This window comes from Scomber japonicus, chromosome 6, assembly GCF_027409825.1.
Source record: "Scomber japonicus isolate fScoJap1 chromosome 6, fScoJap1.pri, whole genome shotgun sequence".
In the NCBI taxonomy this organism is placed as follows: Eukaryota; Metazoa; Chordata; class Actinopteri; order Scombriformes; family Scombridae; genus Scomber; species Scomber japonicus.
In genome coordinates this window covers 23,901,381-23,915,458 of record NC_070583.1, presented here as the reverse complement: position 1 = coordinate 23,915,458, position 14,078 = coordinate 23,901,381, and the positions used below count along the sequence as shown (strand labels likewise).

At 40.1% G+C, this 14,078-nt stretch overlaps 1 protein-coding gene across 1 annotated transcript; it reads left to right on the top strand.

Moving 5' to 3' along the window:
- The first annotated feature begins 297 nt into the window (after window positions 1-297).
- Window positions 298-11,141, top strand: tsr1 (TSR1 ribosome maturation factor). Its single transcript, XM_053320845.1, has 15 exons — window positions 298-424; window positions 2,389-2,492; window positions 2,589-2,817; window positions 3,139-3,273; window positions 3,412-3,866; window positions 5,012-5,156; window positions 5,552-5,736; window positions 8,108-8,322; window positions 8,446-8,605; window positions 8,690-8,800; window positions 8,913-9,045; window positions 9,656-9,772; window positions 9,942-10,082; window positions 10,197-10,271; window positions 10,840-11,141. Exons 1-15 carry the CDS (start codon window positions 298-300, stop codon window positions 11,016-11,018), a joined length of 2,511 nt encoding a protein of 836 aa, XP_053176820.1. The 3' UTR covers window positions 11,019-11,141.
- The last annotated feature ends 2,937 nt before the right edge of the window (window positions 11,142-14,078 follow it).

Genomic DNA, 14,078 nt, shown 5'->3' with positions numbered 1-14,078 from the left:
AATAAAAGCAATTTCAGTATACGAAAAAAAAGCAAGAACAGACTAGCCATATTTAAAGGACATAAAAGCATGAGGGTAGACCTATCACAAAAATATGGAAGAGAAAACTTTCCGGTTAGCGATATCATTTTCCTAGGGTGGTGAAGTCACGACCCGCCCTACTCTGCCTCTGATTGGCTTACCGTGATATGTCTACCCCAATTCTAACCAATCCGACCAACGTAGGTAACGAGGACTAGCCAATCAGAGGCAGAGAGGGTGAGCCCGTAGCGGAAGTAAATTGCCTGTCTTTCCCACATGGCGAAAATGGCTGCGAATGGGGAAAAACAACAGGGCCACAGAGCCGGCATATATAAACAGAAAAACAAAGGCCACAAACATGGCAAGCATCGAACGAAAGGTGAAATCGAGAGAGAAAACAAAGGTGAGCCCTGTTGTTTTGTTACGAAGTGTCAGTAAAACAGCTGGTGTTAGCTGTATAGTGTCGGTTGGTAGCTGTGCTGCTCACGGCTTTACAAACACACGTGTCCAGCTGTCCCTGTGAACCCAGCAGCAGCTTCACTTCAGTACAAAATGTGATACGTGTAATTACGGGTTTTATTAACATTGCTATTGAAAAAATTGCGTAAAAACACGTCCGATTGTCAGTTAACTGTGAAGTGGTCATCTTTCTCCTGTTGTCCTATGACCATTTAAAGGACAGGGTCAGGATTGGTTGATTAGGATTGCTAGATATCTATACAGCTGTCATGCTATTTTAAACTAGACCAGTTTTCCGTAAGACAGTGGCTTTATTAAACATTTCTTACTAGAGTCTATATATTAATTTATAACACCTTTTTTTATTCTTATGATCAACACATAATTCAACTGAAATAGCACAATTGCATATTTTAAATCTGATGCCATCCAGCAGCCCTGCAAATAATATTACATTTATATTTGATTCTATCATAAAATAATACCTACAAATACACCTGAAACACACCCATTCTACAACAAGTGATGGCCAGAATGAATATTTCAGAGGTTGTTTATGTTACTGTCTTGGAAGTTGATACATATTCACATAGATATATTATTTTATTCACTCACACAGATCCTGTATATAGTCATAACCCAGTGACTAAATGGTACATGGAACGAACTGCATTTATATAGCGCCTTTCTATTCTTCTGACCACTTAAAACGCTTAAGCCACATTCACACTCACATAGCAGAGGCAATGTGCCTGCAAATCTAATCTTATATTCATTCATACACGATCACACTGATTGCACAGCCTTCAGGAATAATTTGGGGTTTCAGGTTCTTGCCCAAGGACACCTCTGCATGCAGACTGGAGGAACCGGGGATCAAAACGCCTATCTTTCAATTACTGGACAAGTCTACTTCCTGAGCCATAACTCTGCCACAAGTGAGCTGGTGGTTTTTCAGTCAGTCAAACTGCTGTAAATCAGACAAGTTGAAAAACAATACTCAAGATTCATGGTGCGTGTACTGCAGTATAGGGGGAGCTAGAAGTCATATATTTTTACATCTGTGTCCACAAGATGTCATGCATCTGTATTTCTGAGAGAAAACTCATACAGGATTCTTATGTCATGAACTGAACTATGTCTTTAATGTTAAGTTTTTCATGACTATTTGGGAAAGTTGTAGATTGAGCTGTGTAGTATTTTTTTGAGGGAACAAATTGTGTTGCTACAACAACAATAACACAAAATCTGGCCTCAAACATTGATTCAAAACTATTCTAAAAAAAATTAGCATAAGCATCACAAAATAAACGTCTTTCTGCAGGGCTATCATGTGTGATTGTGTTTATGATGAATAGACAACCATGTTTTATAACAGCAAAGATATTGAAGACATCGATCATGAGTTTAGTATCCTAGCGAAAAGCATGTCAGTGTCTTCTTTGCACAGTTGACATATGTACGGATGATTTCTTCCAAGCTTATTATTGCATCATGTTTTGTCTCCAGGACAAGTTCTGACTCAACAGCTCAAACAACAAATTATAAACTGTTATTGTTCAACATATTGAGTTTGCAGTTTTTCATCAAACAGAACATATGCACACAAACACTGCTGTTTACTTGCATGCATCAGGATGTTGGGGCAGGGTGGAGCATGAAACAGACACACTGTGACAGGCACTATGAATATTATAATATATTGTACTGGAAATGTTTTTTTTTGTAGTAATGTTGGGGTTTAGTTGCATAATATCAACTGCCAGAAGTCATTTGAACTCCTATTTAACTCAAGATCATCACCATATCACAGCATTTTTGTGCTATACTATTATGAGTTGAGGCATTTATTTGACTTGCATGACAGTACGTTGTTTAATAAGGAATATTTGATGACCTGTCTCACAGGGAGAGTGTCCGTGACAGCCCTCACCAAAAAACAGAGGAAAGAGCAAAAGAGGATGGACCGAAGGCATAAAGCCAACCAGCTACGCAAGAATAAGAAAGACATGGTAACTTTTATAATTCGTGAGAGAGAAACAATAGCCATTCTCTTTGCTGATTGCTGTTGATCAGTGTTGCAGATTTTCAATATCTTGTCTTCTTAGGTTCTTACAGAGAAACGGCGTCTAGGCACCAGGGATGGTCCTCCTCACTTGGTTGCTGTGGTCGCCCTCCATGCTGGAGTTGATGCTGGTGCCATCACCAAACTGCTACGTGGAGAGGGTGCAGGAGGTGTCATTCATCAGGAAAAGTGTATCGTTGGCGTCAGTGACAGTTTCGGGCTGATTCTGCCTCGTTTTAAACAGAGGTTCACCTTTCTAAACCAAAGCACGGGTAAGTAGTGAGTGATCTAGAACAGTTGTTAGTCTGGAAAGGATTTTACATATTTCTCATCCTGTGGTGATACTATGTAAAGTAATTATAAATCGTGTACAATTATAAAATGTGTCACATGGCTAGTCAATGTTCAAATTTGATCAGCCACTCAATTAGATAGATTACCATTGTTTGTTTTTTTGGCATATTTTACCAGCACTTGGCTGGTGTCAGGTGATAATTTAATGCCATGTTCACAAGCCTTTGTTGCACTATTTTGTCTTTGATGAGAATTATGTTGTCATATGCTGAAGCCTGAATCATGATTTCTTTGGGCAGCGGACATACATTCCCTGCTGGATATGGCAAAGATTGCAGATAGCCTCATATTTGTGCTGGACTCTACTGAAGGTTGGGACAGCTATGGAGACTATTGTCTCTCCTGTCTGTTCGCCCAGGGCCTCCCCAGCCACGGTGAGTATAAACCCTGAAAACACTGCAAGAGCTTTCTGTCAGTGAGATGCATCACTGTCAGTGGGATAGACTAATATTAGACTTTATGATTTCTGTTCTGATCCACACTATCTAACCTGTTTTTTTGTCCCCCCGCAGCTCTGGTGTGTCAGGGTGTGTCTGATCTTCCTGTGAAGAAGAGGGTTGATTCCAGGAGAGCTCTGTCAAAGATCACTGAGATCCGTTTCCCTGATACCCGTCTCTTCCCTCTGGATACGGAGCAGGATGCCACTCTACTTCTCAGACACCTGGGCGCTCAGAGACAGAGGAAGCTGGGTTTCCGCTCCAGACGCTCCCATCTTTTGGCTCAGCATGCTACTTTTACCCCCAACAGCCCTGCTGAGGGAACAGGTGCTGGACCCACCGGCCTGGGTACCCTTTGTGTCTCTGGGTACGTCCGTGGCCGTCCTCTACGAGTTGACAGACTGGTGCACATCAGTGGACACGGAGACTTTCAGCTCAGTCAGATTGACGCTCCCTTAGACCCTCTTCCCCTTAACATAACAACACCCAGAACAGCAAAGTCTGGCAAGGGAGCAGACGTTGACATGCAGGTAGGTGGTTTTTAGTATAGAATGGTTAAATATGTTTTCTAGGTTTTTTCTAGGTTGTCATATTATAGATGTTTTTTAAATATATGTTCAGTAAAGCTGATTATATATTATATAAAGCTTTTATGGTAGTAAAGTTTTTTTCAAATTTTGTTTCTTTATTTCAGAATTTTTTTTCTAACCATTATCCAAGTTAATTACGTTCTCTTGCTTGGACATATTTTTATATTTTAGCCAATTCTAAGTGTTATACATCATATGATTCAGGGGAACCTGCCCTTAATTTCTGGTGCATTGTCAAGTCATCATCATGCATTACCTTATTACCTTTTGTGTGAAAATGCCATATGTGACAAAAAAGATACACCCAGTGAAAAAACTTTTATTGATCATCTCCATAGTGATTTTTTCAGTGTAAAAAGTTGTATTTAGGTGTTTTGGAGCTCCATGTAAAGTTTGGTTCAAATCTACCATGTATTTGCATTTTGTCCTTGGTATTTTTTAGTAGACAATGTGACAGTATATTCATTTTGCTGCTTTTTATTTTTTAATCAATATCACCTCTGAGAATAAATATGAAAATGTTATTGATGTGATTGGAGAATTGACAACTTAAACTCATATGGAAGAGTACACTTTACTTTTTGTGTAGTGAGTGTGTACAGACTGGAGTGAAGCCCAGCAAGCTTCTGCTCTCATATCACTTGATCACACACATCATAAATCAGCCTTGATGGTCGTAAAGGCACCGATCAAGGCACCACATAAAGCTAAGAATCCCATGGCAAAAAAAAGACAAAAAAAAGCGCATCAGTATTATAAATGGTTCCAAAGTCATATACACATAACATTGATGCTATGCTCAGTCAAAATAATGAATACCTACTTAGGTTTTGAAATCCTGGCTGGTCCTTTATAACACAGCCATAATGTAACTTTGATGATTAAAGTGACAAAAGTCATGATGTTGAAAATAGTTAACTTAGAGCAAGTTTTAAGAGTCTGATTTTCATATTGTTGAGTAATGAATGAAAAGAATGGTTGCTAGGAAGATGGCAATGAAATGATGATCAGTAATGTAAATGTCACTATATGTGTGGTAGTCAGCAAAAACATATTTATCGTTGCCATTTATTTGTTTCCCCCAGGTCGGTGATGTAGATGAGGCTCCAGTGCGGGTGCTTATGAAGGCGGACCCGTCCAACAGGGAAAGCCTGCATACAGAGGCTGAGGTGGACCCCATGGATGGAGAGCAGACGTGGCCCACAGAATCAGAACTGCTGGAGGCTGAAGGTCCAAAATCATTATTTTTTTTATTTATTTAAATTTTAAATTTTTAAATTAGTGAGGGGATAGAATAGTGGGAGTAAGATAGCGGGATGCCTACTCAATCAATCAATCAATCAATCAATATTTATATAGTGCCAAATCAAAACAAAAGTCATCTCAAGGCATTTTGCAACATTCCCACATGTGCAAGCAATTGGCGACAGCGGCAAGGAAAAACTTCCCTTCCACGTTTGATATTGTGAGGTTGAGGCCTCACTTGTGTTAGAGCAACTATTCAAATGCCTTTCTTGATTTAAAATATTTTTTAAGTGGTCTATGTACACTTAAAACTTGCAACAATGAGACGGTTCTCTTATTGTTTCTGTGTTGTTTCTATCTCTCTCTTTTTTTGTTTTTAGAGGCCAGAAAGAACAAACGTGTGATGAAGGTCCCTAAAGGGACATCAGACTACCAGGCTACATGGATCGTGGATGACGGTGATGATGAGGATGGTGATTTGGATGATGAAAGCAGTGAAGACGATGATGGTGACGACATGATGGACGAGGCCATGGAGAGAGATGATGAGGAGAATAACTCACAGGTACTCGCATGGCAAATAAAACCCAGTTTTCTTTATTAGACAGAATATCTCAAGTCTGTGCTGCTCCTGGGCAACAGCTGAGAAGCAACGCATGTTTGGACTGAATGAGCCTTCGTCACAAAATGAGCAATGAATCTGCAAGTCAGGTGAAAAAACAAGTGACATCCAACAGGTGGGGACAATCAACAATTAGCTAGTGGCAGACTCAAACAAAGGAAGCCAGAACCACACAGGGTAATCAAAAAATAAAATACAGGTGAACAGTAGAGGGCCTCGTATCTCCCCAAGGGAGCAGGAATTTCTATAGAAGAAGAAAATCAAACATCAAACACACAAGCAAACAATGATTTTTAAATATACATCTGCTTTAAAATACTTTAACTTTGCAGTGAATGTACAGACACAAGGAAAATCGAGAGGCCTTGAGGAAAACTAAAATATTGGCAAATTGAATTAGTTTGTGTATGTAATAAAGACACACAACAACATACTGTTTGTGGTGAGAAAGCAAACAGCAAAAACACTCCAGGGGTCAAATTTGTGAGGTGAAAATTTACTTCCGGTTCACACTAAGACTGCCCTTAACCCCCCCCCCCCATTAATCAGCTGTACAATTTCAGAAAATGGGAAAAGTTTGAATTACATATATATATTTGATTATCAAAATTGATTTAAACAAAATTGTTTCTGTACTTTTTCAGCCTTAACCCAAATTTCCAGGGCTAGTTTGTTCAGCTGCTGTTTGTTGTCATAGCAACAGTCAGTGTAATCCTGTGAAGAATGTCGGGGACAGTCATCTGCGAAGAAGCTATGAAGTCTTGAGTGTCAGAGGTTCCGGGGTTGGTGCGGTGCATACGTGACCAGCGGTCGGTGCACCTCGCGACTGAGAGGCACTGTTTGTTTTTTCAGTGTCTGTATCTGGCTTATAGTGCCAGGCTGCTCACCACAACAATAGTGTTTGGAGCAGGAGTCCCAAGAGAAGCCTCCTGTCTTCCTGTTCTGTGAGCAGAACTTCCTGTCTGGATGAGGGGAAGGGTCGACCATTTATTTATTTCCAGCTCTGCTTGAAAAGATGTCGGGGGAACTCTTTTTACGCAACAGGTTCATTATGATCTGTAATTGTTATTAGCATGTGTTTGATGTCAAGGTTGGCGCACAGGAATACGCATTAGGAGAAGTTAACAATAGGGAAAATAGTACTTCAAATGATAATGATTGTTATTATTATTGGAGCAAGGATGTTGGAAAGGTTGTGAGTTGATCCCATGCTGAGAGCTTTCCCCCCATGCGTCTGGCTCCCTCTGTGATTTGCCAGTCAGGGAGCACTGAATACATGTCTTCTTTGATGATTGACTTCCTTATACAAATATATTGTTCATGGAAGTGGGTTTTCAAGAAATAGTATGTCTGGATCTCTGATGTTGTCTCTCAACACACTAAATTTGAATATATTCAAACCAGAGGTCTGGCAACTCCTTATCAAATTCCCACGCATACAAATGCAAATACCTATTACACACAGTGTAAGGCTTTTCATAATGTTATTGTGGCTGGGCTGGTCTTGTTTATGTTTGGCTATTATACAATTGCAGTTTCTTTATATAGAATCTGTTTGACTTTTGTTCCCAGTATGTCATTGTTTGTAAAATACTGAGGCAGCAATTTGCTGAGGCAAAAAGTTGGTGAATAAAAAAATGTATCAACTGATTAAAACTTTATTTATATAGCACTCTTAAAAACCAGGGTTCAAAATCGAGCTTCAATGTTTAGTCGATTCATTGATTCGCTGATCAACAGCAAATTAATTTTATCAGTCAAAAATTAGTTTTTAATGTTTGCTGTTTCATATTTGAAGATATGATTCTTTTGTTTGTCACACACAACAAACTTACTATCTTTGGGTTTTGGTTGTTGGACAAAATAAACAATCTGAGGATGTTGCCTTGAACTTTGGGAAATGATAACTGGCATTTTCCACTATTTTCTGACATTTTACAGACCAAACGGTTCATTTCTTTTTGGAGAAAATATACAACAGATTAATCAATAATGAAAATAAAGTGGAAAAAAAAACTGTATTTTAAAAAAATGATCTAAATTGTATTGTACACTAATTGTATTCAGGAAAGGAAACAGTGGTCACCCAAATTACAAAAATCTCACCTCTAGTTGTATCTGGTGATGCATGTAGTTTGGTTTTGTTTGCCCAGGCTTTCAGAGATTTCTGCCTCCACCACAATACAAAAGTTTACCACCATTACCTGTGAGGTGAAATGCCTCCACAAGTAAGTGGAGATAACAGGTTTAATTGTGTATGTAATGCAGTGCTATTGTATATTGAGGTACATTGTACTGTGTCCTATCTCCTCAGGATGCTGGTTCAGGCTGTTCCGAAGAGGAGGAAGAAGAAGAGGAGGAGGAAGAAGAGTTGTGCTCCACAGAGCGAGCTGGAGCTGATCAGCGCTACGATGAGCACATAGATGAAGCTGCAGAGGAAGAGGGTCTCAAACGTTACCGTGAAGCCCGATCCAATGAAATGTTCCCTGATGAGGTGGACACACCCCGCGACACAGCAGCTAGAATCAGGTCAGTTCTGCTACTATTTTTTTTTTTTTAGCACAAGAAATACATTTGCAAGTCTTCTGAAATTAGATTGGTATGAAACTAATTCAGAGATCATTTTCTTTATGCAATTTCCAATGCTTAAAGGTTTCAGCGTTACAGAGGATTAAAAAGTTTCCGTTCCTCTCCCTGGGATCCGATGGAGAACTTGCCTCTCAACTACTCACGCATCTTCCAGTTTCAGAGCTTTGAACGCACCCGCCGCCGCATACTGGCTGAAGCTGCAGAGGAGGAGGAGGGAGCCATGGTAAAATGAGTCTCAGTGTCCCGTAAAATTGTACTACCTTTTAGGTTTGTTCATTCACTGACTCTGCTGCTCCTGCTGTTACAGGTGGGCTGGTATGTTACACTGCACATCACTGATGTGCCATTTTCTGTGATGGAGAGTGTCCAGTCTGGCAGACCTCTAGTATTAGTGTCCCTGTTGCCCCATGAACAGAAGGTATGATTCATTGTGTTGACATACAAAAGTCTTTCTCGTCCATTTGAAACAAATTCACGCTGACAGCACATTTTGACTTTTCTGGCCTAATAATGTTTCCCTCTGTGCACAGATGTCAGTGATGCACCTTTTAGTGAGAAGACACCCCAGCAATACAGAGCCAATCAAATCTAAAGAGGAGCTGGTGTTCCACTGTGGATTTCGGAGGTTCAAGGCCTCTCCTATCTTCTCCCAGCACACCACAGGTAGGTGTTCAAACATGGATATGAGCTGAAGGAACAGAGAGGTGTAAGTAATGCTGCGTTCACATTATATGCCATTGATGCCAGGTAGGGTTGGAAGATTCCTGTGTTGACAACTTGTGAGCTTTGTCCATGTGTCCAAGGACCATGAGACAGTTGCATGATTAGTGTTGGTTGAGCAAGCGTTAAAATAGTGTAGATCGACAGTATACTTACAAATAAGTAAATGTGGATTAATTGATATTGAACAAGGAATTTTGGCAAATGGGATATCTCTCATTAGCCAAAATGTTTGCTTTATGTTCAGGTACTTCTGTATCAGTAGCATATGTTTCTACCTTTTCCTGCCTACCTCCTAGTGTAGACTTCAGGACTGTAATGGAGATAAGTCACGTGACTCTATTTCAATATCCTGATGAATTTTAGTACAGCATGCACATTCTCTTAACTGTATACTGGGATCCCAGGTGGACCCTGTTCAAGCCTTTTGCTTGCTGAGCTTGACATGGTCTGTCTCCCTCACAGTGGGAGGCACATTGCATCTGAAACTGGATTAGCTGCTGGTTGTACTGTGGGTTATAAATTAATTATAAAAGGTTTAACTCTTCTCTAGCTGACAAGCATAAAATGGAGCGCTTCCTCAGGCCAGATGCCCCCACTGTGGTATCGGTGTACGCTCCCATCACCTTCCCCCCAACTGGAGTCCTGCTCTTCAAACAAAGGAACGATGGTGAGAATAAAAGTGAAAATAAGTAGATGTAATTAGCTGTCTGGCTGCTTTGATTTTAAACTTTTGGCTATCCATTCTTTTGTCCGTTTAATGGTTTTATTTGATTATCCATTTAAGCTAATTATGTGCTGCTATTTGAGATTGTGTTCTTGTTACTGCTTCCTTCTAGACATCCAGGACCTGGTGGCTACAGGCAGTCTGCTCAGTTGTGACCCTCAGCGTGTTGTCCTGAAGAGGATTGTACTGAGCGGACACCCGTTCAAAATTAACCGCCGCTCTGCAGTTGTTCGTTACATGTTCTTTAACAGGGGTGAGTGGAAATTCTTTCTTTCTTTACTCTCTTTACAGAAGATTACATACATGCGCATTTGTCTGTGGCTTCAATTCAGATTCTACTTTTTTTATTTGTTTCTCAATGTGACAGATGATATCATGTGGTTCAAGCCAGTGGAGCTGCGAACCAAGTGGGGTCGGAGAGGCCACATCAAGGAGGCTTTAGGTGAGAAAACTGAAAAACAAAACACACTGCCATAGGGCTGGGCAATTAATTGAAAAATAATCTAAACCAACATTTAGAAACTCTAATTGACTTAATCTTGCTCATGTCAATTAATCGTGGTGTTCACTGTTGCCATGACAGTAAAGTTTGCATATCTTTAAGGAATTTGAAATCTTGTCTCCAGTGATCATTTTAACCCAAACCATGATCTTTTCATAGTTCTAATCAAGTAAACTAGACATTAACCACAGCGTCACACCTTAAAACATCATTATTTTCACTCCCTAAAGATACTCGTGTGAAAATATCACTATATATTATGAGGGCAGTGTAAAATACAGAATAAAAGAAACTGTGAAAATACATGATTGTTCATCAAGGGTGGAGATAATCGTTCATTAATCGTAATCAAGGTTAAAGATCAATTAATGGTTTGATGATTAATGATTAATGATTTTGATTTTTGCCATAATCGCCCAGCCCTACACTGCCAGCAGCATTACTAAGCTGTGTACTTGTTTTTTAAGAATACTGCATTGTCACTAAAATCTGATTTTATATTTTTTAGGTACGCATGGTCACATGAAGTGTGTGTTTGATAATCAGATGCGATCTCAAGACACAGTCATGATGAATTTGTACAAGAGAGTTTATCCTCGCTGGACATATGACCCCTATGTGCCCTTGTCATTACCCTGGGTTAAAAGAGAGATTACTGTGGACATGGAAGACTTGGAGATGGAATAATGGAGGGACATGGCAATGCAAACAAGACACAAAACATGTATTCATAGAAATGCTTTACATGGATGTGGTCACATGACATTTTTCTAAAAGTGTAATGTGTATTAAATAAAACTATTTTGATCCAAAGTATCTTGTTTCCAATGTTAATTTTAAGCCATTTTGAAGCCACAGTTTCCTTTTGCTCTGAAGCCCCAAACTTCCTGCCGAGCCAGTTCCTGCCACTAGATGGCAATAATGAATAAGCATTAATCAAAGTTGCACACTGCCTTATTGTGCAACTTTTGACATTTGCTTGAAATGACCATTGAACAAATGTGTGTGTGTGTGTGTGTGTGTGTGTGTGTGTGTGTAATACTCTATGATTGAAGAAATGAGTGTTGTAAACAACTGGCAGGTCAATAATAGTTTTTACATCATGCATCAAGCCCATTACACTGGCAACTCTTTGAAGTCATTGATGCCTGCAGTCATGTTAAAATGTACAGACTTGGACAAAATCATTACACAGATAATGTTAGTGATATTTGAGGAACTTTAATCATGGAAAAAAACTCCCAATTTGGACTTTAAAGCAAATATTCTTTCAATGACTGACTTTTGATTTTGACAAATAGCAGCTGTCAGTCATTTATTTATAAAATCTTTTATCATAAACACGCCTCAGTGTACTTCGCAAAAAAAGATCTAATTAATCACTAATCACGAAAGGAATTTAATAGAGAACAAAACAACATCAAGCATGATATATAAGCACATTTGAGACTTCCTCGCCCATCTAAGCTATTTTAGGTTTCCTGGCACTACCAACATTACATCAGTATGAGGGCAAGAGAGCAAATAACAGCTTTGAAAACAATTAATCTCGTAATGCACCCTTGACAGACTGCATCGTATCCCCAGATTCCCTGGTGTTCTTCTCCCTGGTGGTCTTGCTCTGACCTGAAGCCTCCTCTTCAGTACACATACACAGATCGCGCCCTCTCTTGTTTTCAAGCTGAAGCTGGAATGCTCAACAGTTTTGCGTCCTTCCCTGACCCATGCTTTCATGCTTAGGAAAACACTGATTTATGAATTGCAATATTTATCATAAAACTGAGCTCTTGCATGCTTGCAGCAACATGATTCATCCTGGGGCTCTGTTGGGACTGCACCACAGAGGCATGCCAATATGTCTGGGAAACCAGAAGGTGAAGACTTTGGGATGGAGAGGAGAATATGATCCAAGAAATGAAGGGGAGCAAAAGTTCACTGTGTGCATTTTTATTTGATTACAGTGGAAAAAGATAATACAATCGAGAAAGACTAATGTCTCTATTGCCCATGGGGGGCAAGCTAGGAGTCCTGGACAGTTTTGTGGTAACACTCAATTTATTTCCTACTTCACTGTATTTTTTCTAAGATGTATTAAGGCAAGGGCACTGTAACAGTGATGTGTTGGACACAGTCGAGGGGAGGGGTGTTGTGTGCTCTGCTGGCCGGCAGTTCATGGCGAGGGGAGGGGGAATTCAATACCCCCATGATGGAGAACGCTCTTAAAGTAACACATGTACAAAAATGGTACTGAATTTTGATTCACACACTACTTTTTTTCCCTGACACTATCAATTTAAAACAGATAAACATTTAGCTGTTTGGGGACCAACTGCAACGTGGTAGTACTGAATCCAGCCCATAAGTGAAGTGTGTGTTTGGCACAGGCCACTGTCAGAGGACTTGAACGCTGGTGACTTAGTGCTGTTTGAATCAGGAATGTCTTGTGGTTCCCAGTTCACTGCCACCACACTTAGTTGGCTCCCACTGAAGATATAATGGGTGAAAGATTTTTCCGTTGGATGTGGATAAAGAAACGGAAGGAGAGAAAAGGGGCAGTGAGGGAATGAGAGATAAGGGAAGAGCCAGTTGATGTTCAGCATGAATAAAACCAGAAGTGGTGGGAGGAAGGAGTCAAAGGAATGCAAAAACTGGGACGAGTAGAATTTGGAAATTAAAATAAAAAGTTAGTGGGTGAGAGAAAGGGAGAGACAGAGTGAGAGAGAGAGTGAAATGGAGGAGTGTGAGAGTCTGAGGCGGTGTGGGCGAGGGAGTAGGAGAGCAAGAGTGGCTGGCGTTTATGGATTGCAGATGTGGCGCTATGGGGTTTTGGCAGGGGCCATGCGCGCCTGAATCCTGCACCGGCTGGGTGGCACCGGGGTGAGAGGGAGGTCACCGCACCGCAGCACACAGCCCATAAAACATTGAGAGTAGTGGGGGAGAGGAACAAGAGAATAGGCCTCAAATACACACTAACCCAAGACTGCACGGCAGTGGGGGTGATCAAATCACATTTTACGTTCAAGCACGCACAGGCATACCCAAACATCCTGCATATGTTGAGTGAGGCTACCAACAAAGCCATAGGTTAATGCATAAAACATCAGCAAGAAGCTAAGCGCTGATAAGCTTATCTCAAATTTAATAAGGATGAGCCTTCTGTAGACACTTCCCCTACCATGAAAAATCACACTATCCTCACTGATAAAAGGAAAATTTCCACTCGTCTTCGCATAAATACTGAATTCATTGCAAGTGCTTTGTCAAGATTACAGAAGAGAAACAAGTTAGCCACGTGTAGAGCAAAAGTCTTGTCTATCCTCTGAAGTTCATACTTGCCTACAAATTCTACTGTTTCTGTTTTTGCTCTAATCATTCCTCATCATTCCACATCTTCCCTGGGCATTCAAAGTGGATTGTGGGATAAATCTGCCAGAGTTGGTCTTGGTGAATTTACAGAATAAAAATACAGGAAACATAAACTGTTTCTTGTTTCTTTTTATTGCTCTTCTTCAAAGGAAATCATTTTATTTCCCATTTAATATCCAGTGTATCTACAGCATTTTGTTGGAGCATGAGCACTTTTCTGCTGCAATTTGGGATTAACTGCTCAGAGGGCAACATGTAATATGTTTGATTGTTAACAGTGATGACAGTGTTCATTGTCTTCCTTTGCCCGCATAATGATTTGAATGGCATACCCTTTGTTTATAATACAATTTCTGACCTTTAAAGTACCTGACTGGGAAT

What these genes read in the sequence shown, in the direction of transcription:
- tsr1 (XM_053320845.1), top strand. Translation starts at nt 298, where the DNA reads ATGGCGAAAATGGCTGCGAATGGGGAAAAACAACAGGGCCACAGAGCC. An exon ending in AATCGAGAGAGAAAACAAAG is followed by an intron (nt 425 to 2,388) that starts GTGAGCCCTGTT and finishes CCTGTCTCACAG; the next exon opens with GGAGAGTGTCCGTGACAGCC. An exon ending in CCAGGGCCTCCCCAGCCACG is followed by an intron (nt 3,274 to 3,411) that starts GTGAGTATAAAC and finishes GTCCCCCCGCAG; the next exon opens with CTCTGGTGTGTCAGGGTGTG.